The 27,350-nt window shown below is 41.4% G+C and overlaps 2 protein-coding genes across 6 annotated transcripts; one reads left to right on the top strand and one right to left on the bottom strand.

Moving 5' to 3' along the window:
- Positions 1–467: 467 nt before the first annotated feature.
- bap1 (BRCA1 associated protein-1 (ubiquitin carboxy-terminal hydrolase)) lies at positions 468–13,362 on the bottom strand. 4 transcript variants are annotated; one of them, XM_037769409.1, is made up of 19 exons: positions 13,106–13,362; positions 12,829–12,918; positions 10,795–10,947; positions 8,407–8,436; positions 8,230–8,284; positions 7,904–8,036; positions 6,913–7,032; positions 6,389–6,450; positions 6,085–6,227; positions 5,587–5,665; positions 5,367–5,490; positions 4,946–5,078; positions 4,664–4,851; positions 4,007–4,140; positions 3,442–3,905; positions 2,978–3,216; positions 2,688–2,780; positions 2,524–2,596; positions 468–1,434 (listed from the first exon to the last, which is right to left on the bottom strand). In XM_037769409.1, exons 3-19 carry the CDS (start codon positions 10,829–10,831, stop codon positions 1,301–1,303), a joined length of 2,241 nt encoding a protein of 746 aa, XP_037625337.1. In that variant the 5' UTR covers positions 10,832–10,947; positions 12,829–12,918; positions 13,106–13,362; the 3' UTR covers positions 468–1,300. The 4 variants fall into 4 exon arrangements, with proteins under 4 accessions (XP_037625337.1, XP_037625321.1, XP_037625344.1 ...); XM_037769393.1 differs by lacking the exon at positions 12,829–12,918; XM_037769416.1 differs by lacking the exon at positions 12,829–12,918 and having other exon boundaries at positions 10,795–10,884.
- On the top strand, positions 12,912–27,350 carry rad54l2 (RAD54 like 2). 2 transcript variants are annotated; one of them, XM_037769380.1, is made up of 22 exons: positions 12,912–13,053; positions 15,459–15,684; positions 15,829–16,138; positions 16,229–16,365; positions 16,474–16,614; positions 16,709–16,941; positions 17,030–17,212; positions 17,328–17,461; positions 17,545–17,741; positions 17,901–18,243; positions 18,344–18,521; positions 18,636–18,866; positions 19,640–19,758; positions 20,215–20,330; positions 20,795–20,894; positions 20,989–21,194; positions 21,861–22,030; positions 22,420–22,616; positions 22,774–22,958; positions 23,084–23,173; positions 23,262–23,354; positions 23,784–27,350. In XM_037769380.1, exons 2-22 carry the CDS (start codon positions 15,510–15,512, stop codon positions 24,746–24,748), a joined length of 4,503 nt encoding a protein of 1,500 aa, XP_037625308.1. In that variant the 5' UTR covers positions 12,912–13,053; positions 15,459–15,509; the 3' UTR covers positions 24,749–27,350. The 2 variants fall into 2 exon arrangements, with proteins under 2 accessions (XP_037625308.1, XP_037625300.1); XM_037769372.1 differs by having other exon boundaries at positions 16,229–16,383.

Genomic DNA, 27,350 nt, shown 5'->3' with positions numbered 1-27,350 from the left:
AGATAATGTAGAAATAATTATCAAATTAATGTATTATTTCATTCGGAAACACAAAACAAACTATAGCTCTACTACAAATTAAACTGTTGTAAATGACAACTGAGATTGTTCTGGGAAATGCAAAATACCAGATCAAAATACTAAGAATACAACATATATGTCTAAAGACACATGCAAATCACGGCCACGGTGCCACAACACAATCCCTCCGCAGAAAACCCAAAGTCCATTTTAATGTGAATGGCTCTCTTTACAGCGTAGTAACGGAGATGATTCTGAGATGGTCCCACTAAATGATTGCTCTCCCTAGTGTACACCAACTGTCACTACAATAAAACACACTGATCTAATAAACCTACTAGGATTAGTAACGTGTGATCCTACACATTCACTTCTATAAAATACTGTAATCTTGGATCAACCATTATAGTCACATCACTAAAAAAAGAAAAAGAAGGAAATCTGCATTATAGCAAGATATTTTGATTGACTTTATTTTAGTATGAATTGGCAAGCACAAAGAACAACTGAGCTCAGTGTACAGGTGAGCCAATTAACTAATACATATGTACAAAAACACACAACTGCACACATCCGACTTGATATTCATTCACTTTGAGATCCAGTTCAAGTACAAAAATAACACAAGAGCTTGTTTTCATTTGCAGGACCTCTACAGATATTCATACACAGCTAGAGACCATTCCAACAAAAAGGAAAAATCATGACTTCTTCTTGAGTTTAAAAATTGTCCATGAAGAATGTGATTAAAAGATGCTTTTTATGTTATATAGTGAATTACCAACAGTGAAGAGATTATAACTGAAATGCTATGGATGAATAAAACACATTCAATACTTCATTGGCACCGTAAAAACATGAGTATATCGACTTATTGTTACCGAGTTGTATATTTAGCGACATACGTAACTGTACTGACCGTAAGACTGAACTTATCTTTCAATAAGAATGAATACTTTGCCAGATGAAAAGGCATTCAGATGCACCATTGGTCACATGCCTTTTTTCATATTTACAAACCGTCAATAGCAGTGGCACAAGAAAGAAGAACATTTACATTGAAACTAAAACAGTAGTACATATATACATCAGTGATAAAAGAGCTGACCAAAACACATGGTCCATTTCATGAAGGAGAGGAGGCTCGGACTAAAATACAACACTAGACGGCCTTTATGAGAGAGAGCTTCAGGAGTGTGTCAATTTTTCATTTTCTCTGCGGTGACTGCTCGCTGCTCACAGGTGTGCGTTTCTTTACAGAAGTCATGATTGTTTTTGATTACTGGCGCTTGGCTTTGTACGGTCGGGAGCGTTTCCTGCGATCAGGCTTCCTCTGTTTGTGCAAGCGTCCGATACTCACTCCCTGCCGACGACGCACGGAAATGTTTTGCTCCACAAGGCTGGCCAGCATGCCTGAAGAAGATACCCAGTCAGAATGAATGAAGGAGCAAAGAAATGACAACAACAACAAAACAGAATTTTAGCATGTAACTAGGTTTTTGCATATTTGTGGTGGTTAAAATGTTAGATATTTTTAGTCTTTTCTTTCTTCTTTTTTAAGAGGGACATGTACAGGTGTGTAGTGACGTCATACTTGTTGTATTTTTGTGTGCTAAGCTGGTTAAGAGGAATAACGTTGCCTTGTATGTATTTCAGATTGGAAGGATGGATTTTAAAGCTTCAGTAGGCAGAACGTTTTTGGCATCATTGGGCAAAAAATCCATAATAACTTTTCAGCATATTGTAATTCAAGTGCTCTGAGAGAAAACTAGACTGCTGCACCTCCTCATGGCTCTGTTTTCATGCTTTAAAAAAATCTAGCTCGTGACGGGAGACTTTGGCCAATCACAGATCATTTCAGAGAGAGAGCGTTCCTATTGGCTGTGCTCTGGCTGCTGGGCGGTGCTTGGTATTTCCTCAACTGATCTCAACATGGCTGCCGGGTCACAAATTTTCTCATTTTACAGCTAAACAGTACACTACAAGATGTTTCTGAAAACATTCGAGTCGAGAAATAGGCATTACAGTAACAGAATATAGATTCATATTTGATCAGCGCTGCCTGGTTTGAATGGAGTTCACGAGTTTCGTAAGCAGTGATTGACAGCTGCTGTAGAGACTCCTCAGCTCGGATTCGTTGTTTTCGTTCAGGCACATTTTTTCACAGACTATCTGTCTCGTGCACTATGGTCAGGATATAGTGACAGTTTTATAAAAAACAACTTTTAATCATATCATTGCTCAAAGTTCTCGACTGCAGCTTTTACTGACTGTGGAGCTTAGCTCAGGCATTCAGTACAAAAATATCCATAAATATGTTGTGATGTGAGTGGAGGAGTGTGAAGCATCTGGACGCTAATGATCCACCACAGAGAACCCAGGAATTTAAATGGAACTTCAGAGGGTTTAAATGTGTTTTTTTAATGGAAGGGTAAAGGGAGGCAGAAAAACAGTAAAGAGAAAAAGAAGAAAAAAAGAAATCCTCAAGATGATGAGATTTACCTTCTTGGGCCAGCATTGATATAAAGGTGCAGATGAACTCATCGTAGTTATGGGTCCTCCTCTGATCATCAATCTGATCAAATGAAGAAAAAATATTTTGATTAAAAGCCAATAAAAAACAGTGTCTCACTAGAGATATTAAATTGCTTCCAGGGAAAACCTACTTTGTATTTCTTTCTCTTTTCTACTTCCTCCTTTAGATACACCTCATAATTGGCAATGTCGGCCTCCACGCACTTGAGAAGTGCAAGCAGCTCCTGCAAAGAGACAGAAGACGATTAACCGCTCTGTTTGTTTGTCTATTATATAGTTCTAGTATACAGCTTTAGAAACAGCTCCCTAATTGGCAGCACAAGCAAAAAAGTGAGAGTAATGTGATATATTAAAAAAAAACCTTGGCAGGCTGATAAGAACACCAAGGTACAGTGCATTATAATGAAATTCTTGGACTTACTTTGGGAGAGTACTTATCCCCGGGGGGCTTGCTGTCTGCAGCGGTTTCCATAGCGTTGAGCTTTTCCTTGCTGGGCTTCACCTCTGCTCTATTTTTGCCCTCTTCTTCCTTCACCTCCGCAGACGGACCCTCGTCTCCCTCGTTCGCGCCCTCTTTCCCTCCTGCTGAAACGTCCGCTTTCTCTTTATCTTTTATCTTCTCAGGAGTGCACGGCCGCTTTGTACCATCAGCAGCCACATCTGCCGTACAGACAACACATAAAGTAACAATCCATCAAAATAAGCCAGACGCAGACAATCCATCAATAAAAGTATGTTATTCTCATTTAGGTCCTGTTTACTTCTATTGTCTAAAAATGATTAATATGCTCCGACTGTACTGTAAATATCAAGTGATAGACTCAAATGCTTACTTCAGCTGAAGCTTTTAAACCACCCACGACCGTAACAACCTCCTGTACTCACCAGATGGAGGCAGAGCGTAGATGACTCCGTCCTCCTGCAGGTGTAACATGGCTGCGCTGACAGAGGGACCCAGCTCTCTGACAGCGCGGTTATGTCTGGAGTCCAGCCTCAGCATCTCATCTTCTCCAAACAGCACACGAGACAGATGGGATGCAACTGGACTGGACGGGCGCGTGGCGGCCTGGGAGCGCGCGGGCGAGCGCAGCGGGGAGTTGAAGGCGCTGCCAATCTCGGAGGCCGTGTCGGTGCTTTCGTTGCTGGGTGTGGGGGATGGCTGCGAGGCAGATGTGATGCAGATACCTCCTGTGCGCCCTTCTGTTCGTACAGAGAGGGGTGTATTTAGGGCATCCTTCCTTTGGGCCTCCTTCTTCAGTTTCTCAGCCAATACAGTTAGGGCAATCTGGCTCTCCATCCCGGTCCCTACTCGTCCCGGTCGAGATCGCAGACTTGCCTTCCGTCTAAACCTAAAAGACGGCAAATTTAAAACCAAAATTTAAAAACATTCATTTAAAGAGCCTTCAGTCAGGTCATAACCACAAACCTATATACACATTACGATGCTAACCTGCTGGATGCGCTCGCGGAACCAGTTACTTCCTCCTCGTCATCCTCATAGTCATCTTCATCATCAGAGTATGTGGTTTGGGGAGGCGCTGCCACTCGAGAACGAGCAACTCCAGCAGCAAGATCCTCTTCTTCCTGTTAATCAGAGAATTTTTTATAGACCACCACAGATTTGTTTTTTCTGCAGCCACCAACATGCTTTTAAATTTCAGCTGCCTTAACAACAGGAAAGGAGAAAAAGAAGCATTCTACACCTCTTGTGAGCAGGAGAGAGCGATTGAGACTCAGAAAGTCAGAGAGGAAGAATGATTTTCAATGACATAAAAGAGAGAGAAATAACACCGACAGTGAACTGTCCCTACGTCAGATCTGAGACAGACAGAAAGCAATGTATGATCTGTCTAAAAGAGTCGAATAGTAATGTTTTCACACAACTCTCAATGTAACACCGGATTCTGTTCTAGCACATGGATGAGGGATGAGAAATAATCATTACTTGCAGCCCTGGAGACAACCCTAATCTTACAATACAACAAAATACTCTAACAAAAAAATCTTTTGAGGACAAAATTGGTGAAGAAAGTGACAAACACACACACTGGATACAACCAACAGACCTTTCTGAGCCAGGACGTACACACTTTACTTCTCCTCTTACCTGCATTGGAGACTTGGCGTAGTTGTGGTTGTCCAGGAAGGCAGGCAGGCGTTGAACGATGGGGTTGGGACTGGAGACTTGCTGGGGACCTCCTCCTCCTGTGGGGGCTGCTGGTTTGCCCATGACCTTAGTGTTTCTTGCGGGGCTGGGGGCATCCTTAGACTGAACTCCTGACTCATCCACTGAATCTAAAATGACAGTCAGTGTATTTCAGTTAAATGTTCATGATGAGCCCCTACACAATTCACAAGATGTGTTGTTAACAAAGACTGGATCCTGTACCTCGATCAGCCCCCTGCGATGTAACTGGCTCCACGTCTGCCTCTTTCTTGATCGCAGTGGTGCCATCATCAGGGGAGGAAGATTCCTGCTGCTTCTTGTCATGGACGAGCTCGGGCTGAGTGAGCCGGATCATCTGACGACATGATGACAACATACAAATTATATTCTACAACATATTCACCAATGTCAGTAGACATGACTGAGGAGATCCTGCTTGGTTAAATTTCGGCCCCATCACATTTCCTTTAAATGATTCCACTTCGACATACTACAAAAAAGGTTTAACATACACAATTATTAGGAATACCATATTAGGACACCAAAACAAGTGTCATCTATGACATGCTGCAGCAGAGGTTAAAACAATTCATCTATTTTTATTCTATTTCAGTCAGTGATGAAACTTCTAGCAGCTCCTGACCTTCTGTAGACCCTCCAGAACAGTTTGTCGATTCCTCTTAAGAATTTCCAGTTTGGACTCATACTTCATCCTGCGGTCAGGCACCACCGCCATCAGGTTGAAGCGAATGTCATGGTACGGCTCACTGAGAAAGAGCAGAGCAGCAGCATGACAATGAAGCCTTGAGGGTGTGTGTAGAAGGTGAACCACCGCTGCTTGAGCTAACTGGCTCAGGACTCACCCAGCAGTGGCCAATCCAATCCTCTCCATGATAACCCGCCGAGCTTTATCGGTCCATTCCTCCTCTTCTCCCCAGGGACCTGAAATAGTGTGAAATGTTATATTTTAATTCAGCAGCAATTTCCAAAATATAATGAGTAATAAATCAACCCTAAATGAATTAATGCAATTCATAGCAAATGTGTCATAACACGGTTTTATCCAATGAGGAATGAGGCCTGATTCCAGGCTACACACTGGATTGAAAGCGTCTTAAAATAATGATAAAACATAACAAATAAAAAATAAATAAACTCTTGAACTCAGTCCTCTAAAAAGGAGAAGAAATCACAATAATGATTCTAGAAAATTCAGTCAGCATCACTGATGCAGACAAACCTATTTTCAACATATGCACACCATTTAAGACAACTTTCAGTGGTTCCATGGCAGCCAAAATGCTACAAATTAGTGTGACATGAACAGGACTCTGTATTTCTTTGTCAGTGTGTACTCATACCGTGGTCAATGGGGTAAGCCTTGAGTCCATCGAGCTCAAAGAGGCGGTCTTTGATGGGCACATAGCTCACAAAGTGGAAGGCCTCCATGGTCCGCACTGCGCTGATCCCATTCTGTTTCTCCGGTAGGTGCCTGGGCTCCGGTCTCCATAGAAACACGGAAAGAGAGCTTAAGAAACCGATGAATGCACACAAAACCTGACATCTCTCACAGTATGGAAGACCAATCGCAGAGGATTTTTATTTTTTTTTCACAGAATCAGAGACACCTGAAGATGTAAAAAGGAAGCACTGACTGTAACCTACCTGGCGTGGCTGTTATGTGCTCTAGCAAGCTCTGGGGCATTTCCTATTGCGTAACCTTTACTCTGAAAAATACATGAAAATCAAAAGTTAAACATGACAGTAGGGGAAGAGGAGGGAGAGAGAGACAGAGACAGAGAGAGAGAGAGAGAAAGAGAGAGAGAGAGAGAGAGAGAGAGACAAGATCTTTTGAAATGTAATTATAATGCTCTGTGTATATATATATATATATATATATATATCAATTAATCAAGAGAGAGAGAGAGAGAGAGAGAGAGAGAGAGAGAGCAATTGCACAAGTGAGCAATTGAGACCACTATGACGACTTTTGATACAAATGAAAAACTATCCTGATTTGAATTATGTTGGAAGTACAAAAAATAGTTGTAATGATGGCAAGCTCTTGGGGGTCATTTTTTTTACTTTTACCATTGTCTGTTCTTATTATATATTTAATATGTTTGCAAAATATAGATTCTGATTACCTTATCTATTTCCACCCAGTACCTGTGTGAGAAGCATCTTACCTCTGGACTAAAGCCTTTTGTGAAAGCCTTCATACGACTAAGGGTGGTGCCGAGCTCAACGCCGCTGCAGTTCAGGAGCACACTCAACAAAGCGTGGGTGGCACATGAATTTGGTATCAGCTGGATACAAAAATGACAGCATAAACACAAGTCAGAGTTAAAATTTGCAATTCATTAACCATGTTTCTTTGGGCATTATTACAAGATATGAATATAAAAGGTTAGGATTTTGAAGTGCTGGAAGGAGCAAAATATCTTATGATGTCTACTTTGTACGGTTTGGATCCAACTCCATCAATATGTATATTTTTATTTTAGCTGTATTTTAGCAGTACAGTCTCTTGAGATTAGGACATTTGTGCTGAAGTGATTGATAGTTGATTAATAGTAGTTCATCAAAAGAAAAAATTCGGAATTGTTTTATTTAATTTGAGGTATTATTGTATACATGTACACATTTTGCAATATATATTATATAATGTGAAAACACTAAAAATCTGCTGGTTAGAAGTACCACAATTTACTGGATTTTCACAATTTCATACAATTTATAAAATGAATACTTGTGGCTAATAATCAAAATAACTTTTAACAAATAACAAATGACTTTGAAGCCAGATAAGTTATGAATGCCATTTGTTATCGTTTCCGCCACTTGAATGAATAAACAATGACTTGAAAACTAAAACAATTGTTATGATATGTGATAAATGTGTTAAATGGCTATTTATGACTATTGACTGTGAATGAAATTTGCTCAGGAACACTGAATTTACATTATGGACGGCACTATTGCAAAAATGTATTTCCCTTTGGGAACAATAAAGAATATCTAATCTAATTTAATGCTGTTAACATGACAGCTCATAAGAAATCTGTGACATGTTTTATGACTTCAGACACAGATCAGTTGCTCACTAATACAAAAGACTTAATGTCACAGCAATAACTACAATAACTGCCAACGTCTATAATCACATAAACAACTTACCTGATGAGCAAAGAACATATCATTTACAATTTCCTCGTCAATGACGGAAGTCTCATCCACCAAAGTGTTGACTTTCCTCCTGGATCGACGTTCCTCGATCCACTTGAACAGGAAGATGAAGCCATAGACAGGACTACAAAAATAAAATGATTACCAATGATGCCTTTTCACGTTGTTGCTAACAAGTCCAACAAGGTGTAACAAAAGAAACACTGTTTATATTCAGACATGAGCTTGGATATCACTACCTGAGAGGTTTCATTCTTGATTTACTTGCTATTATTGTTAACCAAAACAGACTTGCAAAGACCTGATAGGTTACATACCTTTGACACTTGCTTTGAAGATCATAGATTTCCTCTACTTGGACACCTTTGATACCTACAGAACACACACACACACACACAAAATGTACATTTTAATGGGCTTTATGGAGTTGTATATGTCAGGTATTCACATTGTAGCACTGTAAGAGATTGAGCTACTGTATAGGAGCTACTCACCAAAATCTTCAACCAGCAAAGTGAAGAGTCCTAAAAAAATTAAACATTTTATTTAGGGTTCAATAACATACAATACACCAGAAAACAAATGAAAAACCAGTGTATTATTTTGCTAACAACGTTACTCCTCCTCAAAATACCCCTGCTGGTTTACAAAGCACTAAATGGTTTAGGGCCAAAATACATTTCTGATCTTCTGCTATGTTATGAACCATCCAGACCTCTCAGGTCATCTGGATCAGGTCTGCTTAGTGTCCAAGGAGTCAGAACTAAATATGTAGAAGCAGCGTTCAGTTTTTATGCACCAAATATTTGGAACAAGCTCCCAGAAAACTGCTGGACCAACTCCAACTCTGAGCTCTTTTAAATAAAAGCTTAAAACGTTCCTGTTTGCTGCTGCCTTTTATTAAATCAAATAATGATCTTATACTGCACTAGAGCTTTTATTCTTGTGTGTTATACTCTATTTTAGCTTCTATCCTAGCTTTTATTTTTAGCTTGTTTTTATTTTCTCATCTTTAATGTTTTTTATGTTTTTATAACTGTTTTAATTGTGTCTTGATGTTCTTTTGCACTTTGTCGCAATGTTCTTGAATGTTTATGTAAAGCACTTTGGATTGCCTTGTTGCTGAAATGTGCTCTACAGGGAGGACGGTCTGCAGGACAGATAATAATGCACTACACTCATTTTTAACAGTCTCTTCTGCACTGTATTCACTCTTTTTAATAGTCGTGTATCACAGCTGTTACCCTGCACTATATTCAGTTTTAACAGTTTTCTTCATCTCCTTGTATTTTTATATCTGGTATATTTTTTTGTACTTTGTACTACTAACTTTTTTACTGCCTTTTTACTAACATGTTTTGCACTATGGAACTGTGATGCTGGAAACTTGAATTTGCCTCAGGATCAATAAAGTTACTATCTATCTATCTATCTATCTATCTATCTCTCCATCTATCTATCTATACAAATAAAGCTGCCTTGCCTTGCCTTGCCTTGCATCATATTTTGCCTTTGGTTACTCGCTCCATCAACTTGCACACCACATGACAATACACATACATATTGTACTTATTAATCTTCTATTGCATTTAAGTTGCTTTCTAGGCTTAATAAGTGAAGCTGCATAGGGAAGCTAGCTGTCTATCTGTCTTTATGTGTGGCTATCTATCTATCTATCTATGTCTCCATCTATATATCTATCTATCTGTCTCTCTATCTATCTATAGATCTATCTCTCCATCTCCCCATCTATCTATCTATCTCTCTCCCCATCTATCTATCTATCTCTCCATCTATCTATCTATATCTATACAAATAAAGCTGCCTTGCCTCATATGTTGTCTTTGGTTTCTCGCTCCATCAACTCACACAACACATACACATTGTATTTAACCGTGTTTTAATCTTGTATTGCATTTAAGCTGCTTTCTACTCTTAATAAGTGCAGCTGCTTAGTGAAGCTGCCTGTCTGTGTGTCTCTATGTGTGGAGGTTAGCGTTAGTTAGCTGTGTTATCTGTCTGTGTGTCTCTATGTGTGGAGGTTAGCGTTAGTTAGCTGTGTTATCTGTCTGTGTGTCTCTATGTGTGGAGGCTAGCGTTAGTTAGCTGTGTTATCTGTCTGTGTGTCTCTATGTGTGGAGGCTAGCGTTAGTTAGCTGTGTTATCTGTCTGTGTGTCTCTATGTGTGGAGGCTAGCGTTAGTTAGCTGTGTTATCTGTCTGTGTGTCTCTATGTGTGGAGGCTAGCGTTAGTTAGCTGTGTTATCTGTCTGTGTGTCTCTATGTGTGGAGGCTAGCGTTAGTTAGCTGTGTTATCTGTCTGTGTGTCTCTATGTGTGGAGGCTAGCGTTAGTTAGCTGTGTTATCTGTCTGTGTGTCTCTATGTGTGGAGGCTAGCGTTAGTTAGTTGTGTTATCTGTCTGTGTGTCTCTATGTGTGGAGGCTAGCGTTAGTTAGCTGTGTTATCTGTCTGTGTGTCTCTATGTGTGGAGGCTAGCGTTAGTTAGTTGTGTTATCTGTCTGTGTGTCTCTATGTGTGGAGGCTAGCGTTAGTTAGCTGTGTTATCTGTCTGTGTGTCTCTATGTGTGGAGGCTAGCGTTAGTTAGCTGTGTTATCTGTCTGTGTGCCTCTATGTGTGGAGGCTAGCGTTAGTTAGCTGTGTTATCTGTCTGTGTGTCTCTATGTGTGGAGGCTAGCGTTAGTTAGCTGTGTTATCTGTCTGTGTGTCTCTATGTGTGGAGGCTAGCGTTAGTTAGCTGTGTTATCTGTCTGTGTGTCTCTATGTGTGGAGGCTAGCGTTAGTTAGCTGTGTTATCTGTCTGTGTGTCTCTATGTGTGGAGGCTAGCGTTAGTTAGCTGTGTTATCTGTCTGTGTGTCTCACCTGGATCACTCTCCAGCTCCAGCCAGCCTTTGTTCATGTTCGCATTTGTGCACAGCTCAACTAATACTTAAGATGTGTTCCAGTCCATGTCTGAAAGAGGGGTAGTAGTAATCTTAAACGATGCTAAAGCTTTGTTTGCATTCACGAGAGAAACTGTGTGGAGAGAAGAGCTCAAGATAAACACAATAGACAGAGCTGGCCGCCTACAAACTACGTCATCAAGACACGACGGTGGGGCGCAAAAACACGTCCCCAGAGCAACTTCCTGTAGTCAGACTGAAGAGCAGAATTAATCAATCAATCAATACTTATTTATGTAAAATCAATACCCAGAAGATTACCAATAATAGTGAGGGGGATATACTAAATATGTTAAAGGTAAACGATTATGTAAATATAATATTTTTCCTACAGTGCGAAAAAAACCTAAGTTAGGGCATATTTAATGCAGCAACACATATGATTCAGATTATAATAATATTAATATTATTAGACATGTAATGTGCAATATATTATTCAAAATACTCCCATTGTTTTTGTATGAATGTACAGGATTAAAAGGGACTATTGATTGGGAACTTGAAGTGTTGCAACCAGAGAAATATAATTATTTTATTATTTTTATTTATGTAAATCAATACCCAGAAGACTCCAAATAATAATGAGGGTGATATACAGAATATGTTAAAGGTAAAGTAAACGATTAAGTACATATAATATTTGTTGTACTCCACTTTCTGAATGTGCTCTACAGTGGGGAAAAAACACATATTCAATGTCAGCAAAACACATGATTCAGATTATGACAATATTAATATTCGTAAACAGTATTAGACATGCAATGTGCAATATATTATTCAAAATACTCCCTTTTTTAGTTTTTTTCTAATAATTTTGTATGAATGTACAGGATTAAAAGGGGACTATTGATTGGGAACTATGAAGTGTTGCAACCAGAGAAATATAATTATTTTATTTGTATGGTTGCAGGACTCTCACCAGCAGACTGAGGAACAGTTTTTTTCCCCCGGGCCATCAGACTTTTAAATAGATAATTCATACGACACCTTCTCACACAAAAATATATCTTATACTGTATATACTGTATATGTTCTTAATGTATATGTTCTTAATATGCCTGTATATATTCTTAATATGCCCTTGTACAAAGTATTTGCTTTTATAATTGTAATATAACTTAAAGTATTTGTAATTGTAATATAACTAATTGTAATTGTAATATAACTTAAATTATTTATTTTTATAATTGTAATATAACTTAAAGTATTTGTAATTGTAATATAACTAATTGTAATATAACTTAAAGTATTTCCTTTAATATTGTAATATAACTTAAAGTATTTGTAATTGTAATATAACTAATTGTAATATAACTTAAAGTATTTCCTTTTATAATTGAAATATAATTTAAAGTATTTGTAATTGTAATATAACTTAAAGTATTTCCTCTTATAATTGTAATATAACGTAAAGTATTTGTAATTGTAATATAACTTAAAGTATTTCCTTTTATAATTGTAATATAACTTAAAGTATTTGTAATTGTAATATAACTAATTGTAATATAACTTAAAGTATTTCCTTTTATAATTGAAATATAATTTAAAGTATTTGTAATTGTAAATGTTGTAAAGGTAATATAACTAATTGTAATATAACTTAAAGTATTTATTTTTATAATTGTAATATAACTTAAAGTATTTGTAATTGTAATATAACTTAATGTATTTCCTTTTATAATTGTAATATAATTTAATGTCATATTAAATCACTCTATTTCCTCATTCACAACATCTCTTACTAAAAGTCAGGAAAAGGTTATCCAATATCCAATATAGGCTCTATATACCTACACAAATTGTTTTTGTAATTGTAAATGTTGTAAATGTAATATAACTAATTGTAATATAACTTAAAGTATTTCCTTTTATAATTGTAATATAACTTAAAGTATTTCCTTTAATAATTGTAATATAACTTATTATTTTAATGGAGCATTTCACAGGACTGTACTTGTACAACCGGCGTGACAATAAACACCTTCCCGGAACCTTTAGTCGTGGAGCTACTACCTCTATGGAGGGGACGGCATTTACGGTCACACTGGAAAGAAATAGTAAATTAGCACCGTTTCATTAATCGTCAATTTACTCCGCTAGTGTGCGACCTAACAGCTCCGTGGTTTTGTAAACACACAGCGAGGTTTCTTGAAGAGTACAGCGAAGCCGCATATCCAAGGTATGATCCACGAAACGTCCCGGATGTTTGACTTTAACACTGATACTCTTACCTAACAGACAGCGGTGGTTAGCCTGGCTGTAGCATCAGAGCTACTGAACGGTACACTCAGATTGTTATCTTTGTACGACAGCTCGGATAAACCAGTCTGCTCCTGCAAAGAAAGCTGCTTTTCTTGCAGCCCAACTCACAACCAGCCACCCTTTCTTTACTACTGCCGCTATAACGGGACAATGAACGTGGTTTTAGCGTTTGCGTTCATTGTTGTGTAATTAGCTAGCTTATGCTCTGCCTGAGACACAATAGCGTTCATATGCATTGAGTTAGGTAAGCCAATTAAGCCAATTAACGACAGGTGCGTGATGTTTACGTTAACTAGCAACAACATGGTAAGAGATGAGCTTGCAGAGGTAGCTGCTTCATGCTACTCGTTAGCTGCCTCCATCCTCGGGCTCAAAAAGCCTTTTAGGTGAAATCCCTCCCATGTGTCACCTCATGTGTCATTTTAAACATTAGATTAAGCAATCATCTTTCTTATGCACTCAGACAGTGTTTAATATATATATACTAATGCAAACCTACTGTATGAGGACTGAGCTTTATTATTATAATAATAGCCTAATTTGAATAGACCACAAAAGGGACTGATGATCCAGACAATGTGTGCATCAAACTTTTGAAAGTGTTTTGCAGCTGTAACCTCACCACATTATTTAAAAGCAGAGGTGGTTTTTCCATCTTGTTGTGTTTGCAGTACTACCAGTGTTTGTATTTCTGTATGTTCTGTAGGGCTGCCCCCTCTTAGTCGGTCCTTTTTGGTATTAGTCGACTAAATTTCATTAGTTGATTAGTCATTTTTTATGCTTTTTTTCATGCTGAATGACTTATTTCCAAGAAACTTATGAGCACATGTCTGGTAAACACAAGATTTAAGGTTGTGCTTTTGTGTGATTCTTTGTGGAGGAAATTAACTAATCGATAGCCCTAATATTCTGGCCAAATTACAAAAAGGACTCAGAGGCAGCACGTCTATTCATATTTGTTGTCCTAATCCCTGAGTTGTTATTGATGCTGACCTTTATTTTTGTTTACGTATCAGCAGCATCACCAAGGTAACCTTCCACCATCTATATATATTTTAAGGAATTAATTCCCTGTCCCAGTCACATTCTGAAACACATGTCCATGCTTTTGTCATCATCAAGTCTGTTAATAATAAGTTCAAGTTAAGGTAAAGGAGAAACACAAATCAATGGGGAAAACAGACTTTCACACAACTGGAATGCCCTTTTTAATTGGACTTCCTCACAGTTAGCTCAATAGGGCAGTCAAAATGCTGTCCCTTACTTTTATAAGGGCCAAGTAATTCAGTCACATCACTCCAGTTCTTGAACATCTTCGCTGGGTACCTGTTCATTACAGAAGTGACTTTAAGATTTTGCAGCTGGTGTACAAAGCTACCGTTGATCTGACCCCAGATTATATCAATCGATCATATTTAAAGTGCAGAATCACCATGCAGCATGGTCCCAATACACTTTACAATTTAAAAAAAAAGAATACATAGAACAAAGCAAACAGCAAGCACATCAAATAATAAACATTAAAAGCAAAACAACCACAGTGAGAACAGGGATGTTAAAGGGGTGATAGATCCGACTAAGTTCAGTGGTAGGCTGCAATAAATACAATGAACAGAACACACAGCAAGCAAATAAATAATACAGCATATAAAAAAACAGCCACGTTAAGAACATCAATTTTAAAATGTGATTGACCCGACTAAGCTCTAGGGTAGGTTGTAGTAAAGTGAATAAAGGAAGGTTTTCAGTCTTGATTTAACGATTTTAACTGAACTTGCTTTTTTAACGTTTAATGGAAGGCGATTCCAGAGATAAGGTGCACGGTAGGAAAATGCTCTGATGCCGACTGATTTCTTTTAACTGATGGAGTGGCCAGGAGACCGGCATTAAGAGAGCGATGCTGGTCTATACGGTGTAATTACCTCAGCTACTGTAGGTAAGGTTGTGCAAGACCATGCAAGGCTTTATAAGTTAGAAGAAGATCCTTAAAATCAGCTCTAGCTTGTACTGGTAACCAGTGAAGAGAGGCCAGAATGGGGATTATATGTTTAAATTTCTAGTTTTTGTCAGGATTCTAGCTGCACATATTTATCTGACATGTTAAAGGTCTAACAATCCAAGAGGTTTCTCAGGTCACAGATCAGTTGTTGCTTCCAAATTTTTCAAGAGTACATTCAAAATCTGGTGATTTATAAATTTAGGCATCAGTGCAACTATTTCATTAAGTGAAAGTACCAAACATTTGCTGGTTGTAAAACCTCATTGTCAGATCACTAGGTTTACGTTTGTGATGTTAAGATGTGATGTCTTTTATTATTTCAGGGCTCCTGATGAAGGTGTGTAGGTAATACTTTTAGAGCCTTGTAAGACGCCATGTCTGAAGAGGCGATTTCAGAAAGTGACCTGGAGCCCAGCCTTAACAGTGAAGAGGAGTATTTGGAAAATGAAGAAGAAGAAGAAGAAGAAGAAGAAGAAGAGGAGGAGGACAATGACGACATGGAGGAAGATGAGGACGAAAATGATGGAGACGATGAAGATGATGGTGTTGGTGAGTGACAAATGAACTTCTCTTGTGCCTCTTATTACTCTGATGCATTCACAGACAATGGTAAACACTGAAAGAAATTGGTGCTTGTTAACTAGCCTTTGAAGACGTCAGCTGAAATACTGTCTATTCTCTCTCTCTCTCAAGACCGACCTGCGAGTGCCGAGAGCAGGACGGAAACGGCTCAGGATGGCAGGGACTCCACTTCAGCTACCTCCGGAGAGCCATCCTCAGAGCCTCCGTCTCAGCCTGCGTCCAGCCCGTCCTCCAGGGCTCCCTCCAGACCCCCCTCTCGCTCTCAGCCTCCAACCAGCCCAGACAACTCGACCCAGAGCAAGCCACCTTCCAGCAAAACAAAGAAACATAAAGCCTCTAAACTATCCAAATCTTCGAAGTCTTCGAAAGGCTCCAAACCTTCCAAGCTATCTAAGCCTATACACATGAGGAAGAATATCAGGTACAATTATCGGTTTGGTGTTTTCAGGTATATTGCATAATATACTTACATGTTTGTATGTAAACTGAGCTTTGTCCTTCATGCTAACAGAAAGCTGCTGAAGGAGGATCAGCTGGAGGCTGGGACTAAGGCTGCTCAACAGGAGGAGATGGACAGGAGGAAGCGTCTGGAGCAGCAGAGGAAGGACTTCCCTATACCAGCCTCAACCGTCCCAGACTCTCAGCTAGGTGACTGTCCCTCTATCGGTGAAGCTACACTTTTTTCCACTCCTATTTATAGTTTGACATTTCTTTTTGTGTACTTTCTATCCTAATACCTTCTCATCTCTCCAATAGTCGACCCTGCTTCAATTTTAGGAGAAGTTTCTCACTTGGTCCCAGCTCTCCTGAGCAAGCAGGATGTGATCTGTCTGGACAGCAGCGGTGATGAAGATGAAACAGTGGACCCCGAGCTGCCTGCATTTGCTATTAGAGATGGTAAGATATACGATATTGCTTTTTTTTTTTTCTCTCCCAAGACAATGTGAGAAAATCGAGCAAGCTCTCACACACTTCTCCCATGATGGCGTAGATATCATTGAGCTTAGTTCCGGGGACGAGGACGCTCTGCAGATAAGCAGCGAGTCGGCCGACGAGGACGCCGATGGCACCGCCGCCTCGGAGGAGAGCAGCGGCGCGCATATCAACGACGATATGAATCTGCCCGACGCCCAGGGTCAAGTGCTGGTTAATATCAGTCACCCTGCGGAGGAGAAAGACATTTACCTCGCACCACAGCTGGCCAAGGCCGTCAAACCTCACCAGGTATGTCCACCATCTCATTCTCTCCTCGAAACGTAAATGCTCAGGAATAGAAACCCCTCAGTAAATCATTTGTCTCCTCATTTCTAAGATCGGGGGAATCCGGTTCCTCTACGATAACCTCATTGAGTCTCTGGAGCGGTATAAGACCAGCAGTGGCTTCGGCTGCATCCTCGCTCACAGCATGGGGTTGGGCAAGACACTGCAGGTCATTTCCTTCACCGACATCCTGCTGAGGAATACCGAGGCTCACACTGTGCTGGCCATTGTTCCTGTGAGTAATCGGAAGTGTATGCTGTGTTAAAAGAAACTATGTAGTGTATACACATTCACGTGTTTTATTATGATTAAATCAACCTTCCAAATCTTTGTTTTCCCTTCATAAAAAGGTGAACACACTTCAGAACTGGCTGACCGAGTTCAACCTCTGGCTCCCGCCACAAGAAGCCATTTCCCCCGAAACGGACCCCGAACTCATCACAGGCCGCGCATTCAAAGTTCACATTCTCAACGATGAGCACAAGTATGTAACACGCCACGTTTGTGTGCAAGGTTAAGCATCGATCGTCTAATATTTGTTAATCACGCTGACTGTGTGACCTGCAGAACGACGCTGGCCAGGGCCAAAGTTGTGGAGGACTGGTCCAGAGACGGAGGGGTGTTGCTGATGGGTTATGAGATGTACCGTCTGCTGTCCATGAAGAAGAGCTTTGTGATGGGCAAGAAGAGGAAATCAAAGAAGCCCGCCGGACCAATCATCATTGACCTGGATGAAGAAGATAGACAGCAGGAGCTCATGAAAGGTCAGCAGAAAGTCATTAGTTTAACGGAAGCAGTGGCCTAAACAAAGTTGTATGTGTGCCATTTAAAAGCTCAAATGAGGATAAGAGATACAAATGTTCAGTGTAATTTATATCTACAGACTCGTCATTCAATCTTCCCTTGTTACTTTGTCTTCTCAGGTATTGAAAGAGCCATAGCGCGGCCCGGCCCAGATGTGGTGATATGTGACGAGGGCCATCGCATTAAAAACTACCACGCCAGCACGTCGCAGGCTCTGAAGAACATCCGCTCCCGACGCAGAGTAGTCCTGACCGGCTACCCGTTGCAGAACAACCTCATCGAATACTGGTGCATGGTGGACTTTGTTCGGCCCGACTTTTTAGGCACGCGTCAGGAGTTCAGCAACATGTTTGAGCGGCCCATTCTGAACGGGCAGTGCGTGGACAGCACACCTCAGGACGTCCGCTTGATGCGCTACCGCAGCCACGTGCTGCACAGCCTGCTGGAGGGTTTTGTCCAGAGGTAAACTTTTTTTTGTCAGTGCTGGATTTAGAAAAAAAAGCATAGTAGCCTGGATGATGCTTACCTGTCAGTGTTCTGTGGTGCTTTTTCTTGGTTACAGGCGAGGTCACGATGTGCTGCAAGACCAGCTTCCCTCCAAGGAGGAGCATGTGATCTTGGTGCGGCTCTCTCCCATTCAGAGGGCGCTGTATACCGAGTTCATGAAACGCTTTCGAGAAGCAGGGAACAATGGCTGGCTCGGTCTAAACCCACTCAAAGCCTTCTGTGTATGCTGCAAGGTGAGGCTGTTTTTTTCTTGCTGTTAATGAGAAACCTCTGGTACTGCGATACATTTCTGAGGAATCGGGTGAATTTTTGATCAAGTAAGCCTCCTTTTTTCCCCCTCCCTCCAGATCTGGAATCACCCAGACGTCCTCTATGAAGCCCTGCAGAAGGAGAATCAGGCCAACGAGCAGGACCTGGACCTCGATGACATAACTTCAGCTGGTAACACTCGCTGCCATGCACCGGGCGCTGGCCTCAAAGCCAAAGTAGCCGACTCGAGCAACAGCAAAGTCAACAACACCCTGCCATCAATCAATCCCTCTCAGGAAAGAGCCAATCAAGTCATCACATATGAATGGGTACGCCATGACCAGTCCGTGTAAAGCTGTTTTATTTACGGCTCAGTTTTACAGCTTGTTTTTTTTACATCTTTGTGTCAAAACCTCAAGCACTTAAGGAACAGTGTGTAACATTTAGGGGGATCTATCGGCAGAAATGGAATCTAATATTAATAAGTGTGTTTTCATTAGTGTATAATCACCTTAAAATAACAATCATCGTGTTTTCATTACCTTAGAATTAGCCGTATATATCTACATAGGGAGCGGGTTCTCTCTTCACGGAGCTGGCCTGCCATGTTTCTACAGTGGCCCAGAATGGACAAACCACTGTGTGTTAACTTTTCCTGCTTGGGCTGTAGTCGATAACGTTACTCGCTCCAGAGTTAACCCCCGTCACTCCACTCAGCCATCAGACACAAGAAACCTCTGTTGGTCTTGAGGAGATGCAGCACTTCCACTGTACATTCACTGATATGCTATACTAACTCTGTCTTCTGCTCCACTAACTCACTTGTTCACTCACACACACATTCGCCGCCGCTCTCTCTCTCTCTCTTGCTTCACCACTCACTTCCTTCTACACACTGGTTCTGCTATTCTCCAAATGACCTATGCTACCCCTTAGAATAGCTTTAGATAAGGCCAATGCGCTTTTTCACATTGGCCACCATAAATCATCCACATGTTTGGCACCCGCAATCTGTAATCTTTATTGTCATGTCCGTATAGGGGGTTTGTTATTCCTCCAGGCTGCACTGCCTTTTAATTCAACAGCCTTTTTCTTGTTTCAGGCAAAGGGCATAATGTCAAACTACCACACGGGAGTCCTGGAGAACTCTGCCAAGATGATTCTGCTCTTCCATTTGATTGACGAGTGTGTAGGAAGAAGAGACAAGATTTTGGTCTTTAGGTGAGTCCAACGTACATTCCCTTTTAAACACAAATCCACCATTAAGCGGCTTAGAGGAGAGGTAGACTCACTTAGCTCTTCAGCTAATTAATCAGACTCATTTGGAGCTTTCAGAGCTTTTTACTAACTGTAGGGAATTCATATTTTAATCATCCTACGTCTGTCTGCTTCTCTGCCAGGTTACTCTTGTAAGCAGGAATTTCACAATTCAAATTATGACCTTTTTAATGAAACACAATTCATGGTTGTTTGTAGCCATATATGTACATACAGCAGTACTGTGGCTATTAAAAAAAACACCTGACTGATTAATTGAAACTCTTATTTTGGAGTATAACACAACACTGCAGTCACTTGAAGTCCATTTCTTTTTCATATTATTGTTTATCTATTTCAGACCAAAGTGCACTTACTTTTCTTACTGCTTATTATCTGTTTCTGCTCTGTACCCACTAGTCAAAGTTTGTCCACCCTGACGGTCATCGAGGACTTCTTAGCAAAGAGACCCATGCCGGTGGGCATCGCCTCTGACACCCAGAACCCCCACTGGGTTCGCAACCTCAATTACTACAGTGAGTCCTCCAATCTGTGCTCTCTCTTCTCTCTTTCTAACCAGCAACTCTGCAGAAAGTGTGATCATCACAACTCTTAAGCCTCACAGTTGTGATGGTCTTTATTGATTTAGTATCGCTGGCTGCTGCTCCTCAAGTTCTCCCCATTTCATCATTTGTTTTTGGCAAATTTACACTGTTCTCTGGAAACACGTTTAGGAGCTATCTATTTGCAATTTCACAAAGACATTTGAATTTTTTTTTTTATATGTAATGTGCGTATATCCGCCAGGGATAGTTATACAATAGATTCCTCCGGTCTTTTTACTCTTCTGCCAAGATGATAAAGGACTTCGCCCATAACAATTCAATAGCATTTTCCCAGTATTCAATGAAACGTATTACCATGATACACTCTGCGAGGAAAAGTGTGTTCAGGTGCTTCAATGCTTCAGTGTTGAGAGATGATGCTTGTCTGTCTACAGGACTGGATGGGAGCACATCTGCCTCAGAAAGAGAGCGACTTATAAATCAGTTTAATGACCCGGAAAACACCTCAACATGGGTCTTCCTACTTTCTACAAGGTGTGTGCCTCTGCTCTCTATTCCCAAATCATTTGTCATGCTTCCTGTATACGCTGGCAGACGTTTCATCAGTAATCTTCTGTGTTTCTTCCAGAGCGGGCTGCTTGGGGGTTAATCTGATTGGGGCCAACCGTGTGGTCGTGTTTGATGCCTCCTGGAACCCGTGTCACGATGCTCAGGCGGTGTGTAGGGTTTACCGCTACGGTCAGAAGAAACCCTGCTTCATTTATCGCCTTGTCTGTGATTTCACCTTGGAGAAAAAGATCTACGACAGACAAGTCTCCAAACAGGGAATGTCTGGTAAGAGATTTTTTTTTAACTGGTTATGAAACAGTCTCAATTTAATACTGATGCCTCTATATGACCTACATAAGTAAATGAGACCATCGGCAAGAAGATTGGCTGTTTCTATATAGTTATGCTTAACACCTGTCATCGGCCAGCGGGGTTGGATTCTGGCAAATTCAGACCAAGTCATGCAGGTTCATCAGAAACTCCTTCAGCTCAGACTCTAGCAGCAACCAGCCCGCCGCGGACAGACCCAGATCCAGCTTCTCTGCCGCCTTCGACCTGCAGTCGGAGCTCCACGACCAGCACTAGCGACTCCTCCTCCGTCCAGGAGCAGAGCTTCGCCTCGCTGCTCTGCTGGTCCCTGCTGGGAGCTAACACCGGCACCACTCTGCTGGAGGCCCAGGCCATATTGCTGGACCCGCTGGAGGGAAGGGAGGCACGGGAGAACCAGGACTGTGCGCAGCAGACGTTCAGACCCTGCTGCAGTCAAATGAGAGATTTTCTAAAGGGGACTCTGGTGCTCGAAAAACACTAACGCTTTTATACACAGGGATCACCAAAATCAACACAAAATTCCTCGTAGCAGCTTTAACCAGATCTAATGTGGTGCAATTACTAAGCTCTACCTAAATAATATCCAGTCTTAAAATGTTGTGTCTGTGTGTTTGTTTAAAGACCGTGTGGTTGACGACCTGAACCCAGTGCTGAACTTCACTCGTAAGGAAGTGGAGTCGCTGCTGCATTTTGTGGAAGAGGAACCTTCCAAAATCGCTCTGGAGTGCCGGGAGGGATTTGAAACAGTGATGTATCAAGCTTGTCAGCTTTACCCACACCTCATCACCAAGGTACAGCTGCATGATAGGCGTTACTTATAAACCTAGACTCTGCAAGTATTGGCCTTTCTGGTAAATAATACTCTGACTCTGTTTTTTAGTACATGTTGACTTTATATCCAGGTCGTCCGATGTTCTTGTGCTGCAAAAGAGTACAAAAACACAAACTTCTGAATGCCTAAGCCCTTACCAAAAAAAACACAAGAAATATGAAAACCACACAGAAATTCTTGTAACAATTACATTTCCCCAGCTTACCTAGTAAAACTAAAATCCTACCTGAGAAGGGCTGAAGTCCGTCTGTGGGGAAATAAGTAACATCAAGCTGCCTCTTGCACGAAAAATCCGATCTGACGGTTGATCTGTAATTCAACTTCCCCTCTTTCCATTTGTCGCCATAGCAACCTTTTCATCACGAGTCTCTGCTGGTGGACCGGAAGGAGTCAAAACTGACCAAAGCAGAGAAGAGAGCCGCCAAGAAGAGCTACGAGGATGAGAAACGAGCCTCGGTTCCCTACTCTCGGCCATCATACGCCCCCTATTACCCAACCAGTGATCAGACGCTCACAAACATACCAGCATTTAACCAACGCGGCTGGTGGGTTTCAGACTTAAAACGTACATTCTCTCCAGCTACAACCAAAAAACTAACCAACAGGGTTCACTGATATTCTGTGCTGCAATGCTTTACAATTTACACTCTGTGCACTTCTATGTGTGTGAGCATGTCATGAGTTCAGCCCTCGTATTTTCAGGCGTCCCATGGCACGGCCGGATGACAAGCCCGTGGCAAGTGTCAGGCCCATCCAGTCGACCCCAATCCCCATGATGCCTCGCCAGGTCGGCATGGGCCTGGCTGGCTCCAGCTCTGCCGGCAGCCTGCCTGTCAACTTCCTGCAGAAAGCCGGAGTTTATGTGCAGAGGATCGTCACCACGACTGGTAATGTATAATACTTTTAAACGCTTAAATCATCGAACCTACCACACCGACCCTGACATGTTACATTTTAAAATTGACCATGTAATCTTTCAAAAGAGTAAAAATGAATTATGTCTTGTCTACAGATATTGTAATCCCAGGAGCCAACAGCACAACAGATGTTCAAGCTCGAATTAGCGCAGGAGAGAGCATCCATGTTATCAGAGGATCAAAAGGTTAGTCGCAACAACGCAATAATTGCTCTCTGCATACAAAGCATTTTGAGTTACTGCCTCCATCACATGATGTTTTTCTCCACCACAGGTACCTACATTAGGACAAATGATGGAAGGATTTTTGCTATTCGATCTGGAAAGATCAGTAGACCAGCAGCCAGGGGCTCTGCTGCTTCAAGAGGTACAACGTCATGTTTATGTTTCGTGGTTCCTGCGACATAGTTTTGCATTACAACCATCCAAACAACTCAAACCACTGGCTCTTGATAGGGCCTTTCATGTTTTCACGTCGGCCACCATAGTTCTCCTACATACTTGGCACACAGGAGAAAAGCTTGTTGCAATCTGCAACCTCAATGCTAGATGCCACCAAATCCTACATACTGCACCTTTAACTCCAAAGTATGTGAATTAAGATGTTTTAGAGGAGAACACACAATAAAGAACCACTGTTGGTTATTAGTTTCTATTAATATTTCTACATTAAAGTTGGCTTCACCATCGTATTTCCAGCCAGGATTGACCTTTCAAGAACAAATTATTCAGAGGCAGAGACACTGTACACGTCTCCTGACATTTCACGAGTGCATTTCTCTCTCTCCTCTCACAGACACCCAGGGTTCCCTGATCCATCCACTCAGTAATGGCTGTTCATCGCCTGTGGATCAACAGCAGGGCTCCCCCAACGGAGATCAGCGGTCCTCCTCTCCCTTAAGCTCTGAGATTCTCCGAGAGCTCAGCCGCTACGCTGCATCCTCTGGCGATGCTGGCATGGGGAACGAACTGCCGTCGCCGACAGAAATGTTGGCTCTACCAGCAGGGGATGAAGGCGGTTCTCAGAACAATCAGACTGGTGATCTCAATAGGCAACTCGCTGACGACCTCATGGGCTCTGCTTTAGAGCTGCGTGGCACCAAGCGCAGGAGTACTGAAAGCCAGGGCAACACACAAAAACGCACCTCTGCTGCATCACGTTTCCCCGGAATGTCCATGGGCTCCGGCGGGCTCAGTTTTCCCTCCGTGGGTCTGAACTCCTCCTCCCTTCTGAGTCACATGAGTCATCCACTTCTGATGGGCGGTAGCGGCGGATCGTCATTCCTTCAGACACCGGGACAAACCCTGGCTGACCTACAGACCATGTTCCCCTCCGCAGGCTCGGACCTACTGAGACAGTCTGCCACAGGGAACGGACACCTCCCCACCCCCTCCTCCGCTTCCACCACCACCATCCCCATGTCATCGACACCCTCGGCAGCAACTTCTTCCTCCCTGGCGTCGGGTTCTCTGCCTCCGTACTTGATGAACCCCAACATGGCTGGCCTGCTTTCATCAGGCTTCCCTCTCAACTACAGCCAGTCGCTGCTCTCCGAGCAGAGGATGTTCCCCGCCCCTCTCCTCTCGGGGTCAGGGGGATTCCCCACGTCTAACTCCAGCTCTACTACGTCCAGTTTCCTCTCCCATTTCAACAATCCCACTTCCAGCCTGCTGGGGGTAGCTCTAACCCAGCCGGACATGCATCAGGAGAACGGCGGCAGCAGCTCCGATGATGACGTTATAGAGGTGACAGGACAGTAGAGACTCAATAAGTCCTGGAGAGGCAGTTTCTCACACACACACACAGTTGTACCAGTCATGGTTGACATAAAGTACATTAGGGATGGGAATGATTACACATTTACTAAATGAACTAAATTGATTCTGTTACAGTATCTACCCTAACCTATAAACTGATGATTGATGGTCAGAAACTGGTCATAACATAATAACACAAGTAAAATGTTTCAGGAACTAAAAAAAATCAATGTTAATCCTGAACACATGCTATGAAGTTGGATGAGTTTAATGTGTTATACTGGCCATTTAAAACAGTTTAAATTATTCACCAGTGAAATTAGCTGCATTCCCATTCCTAATGGTCTCATTGATTTAAACTACACACACTCTCACCTGCAAACGAGAGAATCAACTTGTACCTTAATGACTTTACAAAAGTCAGAGTAACAAATCCGTATGCTGAATATCCCAGACGTTGTTCAGCTGGAGCATCAGAGCAGTGGGAACGGACCGTTTGATCGTTCGGGGGACCAGCTGAATCTTTCTAAGCACAGCATCTCCTCTGCTACACGTTAAAGCAAGGCCCTCGCCGTGCTGTCAGTTTTATTTCCCCCTGATGGAATAATGTGATGAAAACCCGCTTTGTGTCGGGGTCGTCTCATGATATATATATATATATATATATATATTGCTGTGAAACAGTCTAGTTCAAACCAAAATTTGACTACCGTTTCACACCGTCAGCAGCACTCACCTGCTGAACAATAACATTTTCTCTCAGCAGTTTTTTCTAGTAAACAATACTGGAAAGCAAACGTAGTTCAATAAGTAACTCGACTACAAGAACGTGGTGTTATATATTTGTCAAAAATCAACTTGACAACATATTTAGAGAAAAATCCGTCGAGGCTTACCTTTAACGACTTTAGGCTTTCAGAGCATATTTTAGTCTTTAGCGATTTGATAGACATTGTAGCATCCCCTGTTGAAAAAGGACATTATGTGTGATACAATAACTGAACATGTTGATACTTTTTGTAAATAGCAGTCATTATCATTGTTTATATTGCAAGTCAATACTGTGCAGTGTGTAGATTTTTGGTTTGGAGGGAGATGGTTTATTATAACAGTGACTATCATGATGATAAACGTGCTCTCGCATTGATGCTGGGGAAACAAAATCTACTTTATAATTTACCCCCCCCCCCCCCCCCCCCCCCTTTAAAACTAAAGCGAATGTACTTTCATGTTAGCCTTTGATAACACAGGGGCTGGGACATGGATTCGGACTGTGTTCTTTCATTTTTAGCCTTAAATAACACAAAGGGGTCTTGAGCCTTAGCATTTATCTGAGTATATCCTTTTTTTTTACAAATCTGTGGGAAGAACTACTGAGCATTTAGACAGCTGGTGTCAAACTCAAAACACAAGGGATGGGCAGATTCAGCATTGTGATTTTAAAAAGCACCAAGGAGCACAAAGCAAGGTTTTAATGTTGCTGGCCTCTTTTGTTGACTGAAGTGTCCCACCATCAGTCAGACATGTAGTTTTGACTATCCTAATTTTTCTTATTTTCAGAACCTTTACTGAGAACAAATATTACCTAAACTGTAGAAAACATTGCATTCATGCAGCCTGAGTGTATAAAAACCTTGAGTCCATGTAGCCACCAACCATCAAAAACAGATATCAAGACATTTCACTGCGACCACATGTGACTGTGGCAGAACCAGGTCAGGTGGTGTGGTGGCCTTACTGAACTGACAGTGCCATTACGTGGTAGCTTTTCACAGAGGTGCGTCTTTAAAAAAAGCAGTGCAGTGTAAGTAGCTTCTGTCAGTAGTGTCGGTCTGCAGTGCTTTAGGGAGTTTAGGTCTTTGCTGTTCTCTGTAGCCTTGTGTTTTCTGTGTTGTGATGACACCTCAAAGTATGTAGATTTAGGAAAGTCCCTCTCCTCCGTCGGTAAAATAGGCTAGACGCAGTGGTTGTTAGCCTCTAGAAAAACACTGGATAACCTGAGACAACACATCATTCCCTTTCGAAGTTACATTTAGTTGTAGAGACGTTGTTGTGGGGACCTTTTTGCTCCCACTGTTCACTTTTTGTTACTACTGGCTCCTTCGCTGTTGTTGTTCTGGATGCTTCATTTCTATCATCGAGGATGTCTCCAGCTTGTCTTGGGAACTTGTGATGGTTTGTTTCAGATTTGAAGGTGCGTGTGAAGTGTACGAGGTACATCGCATTGACGCTGTGTCTTTATTCTCAGTCTTCTCGATCCGTTACATTTTTGCATTTGAATCATCAGTTTATAAAAACGAAACCTGTCTGCCATTTCTTGTTAGTCACATGCATTTTTATGTTTTCATGGAAATATTTCAATTTTTTATGTTTTTTTATAACTTCGTGATGGCAGTTGTTTCCCTCATTTCAATGTAAGCGTCCAAATTTTATTTATTTATGATGGAAAATACATTCTTTTTTGTAATTACTTTTTTTAACCTTTTGTTCACTTTGACCCATTGACGGCTGATCCAGTAAGAATTTCGTACATGCAGCCTAGATCGAAGCAGAATATGACTGTGTTATCAATGTTATTTTAACAATAAAACACTCTTCTATTGCA

This window comes from Sebastes umbrosus, chromosome 1 (genome assembly GCF_015220745.1).
Source record: "Sebastes umbrosus isolate fSebUmb1 chromosome 1, fSebUmb1.pri, whole genome shotgun sequence".
Taxonomy (NCBI): Eukaryota; Metazoa; Chordata; class Actinopteri; order Perciformes; family Sebastidae; genus Sebastes; species Sebastes umbrosus.
This window is presented reverse-complemented; position numbering and strand designations above follow the sequence as displayed.

Bases quoted from the DNA above. Each gene is read 5' to 3' on its own strand.
- rad54l2 (XM_037769372.1), top strand. From the start codon at position 15,510: ATGTCTGAAGAGGCGATTTCAGAAAGTGACCTGGAGCCCAGCCTTAAC. The intron at 17,213-17,327 runs GTGAGTAATCGG...CTTCATAAAAAG, and splicing joins CTGTGCTGGCCATTGTTCCT to GTGAACACACTTCAGAACTG. The intron at 22,617-22,773 runs GTGGGTTTCAGA...TCGTATTTTCAG, and splicing joins GCATTTAACCAACGCGGCTG to GCGTCCCATGGCACGGCCGG.
- bap1 (XM_037769409.1), bottom strand. From the start codon at position 10,831: ATGAACAAAGGCTGGCTGGAGCTGGAGAGTGATCCAG. The intron at 6,228-6,388 runs GTAGGTTACAGT...GTTTCTATGGAG, and splicing joins GCACATAACAGCCACGCCAG to ACCGGAGCCCAGGCACCTAC. The intron at 2,781-2,977 runs GTAAGTCCAAGA...GTCTCTTTGCAG, and splicing joins GGGATAAGTACTCTCCCAAA to GAGCTGCTTGCACTTCTCAA.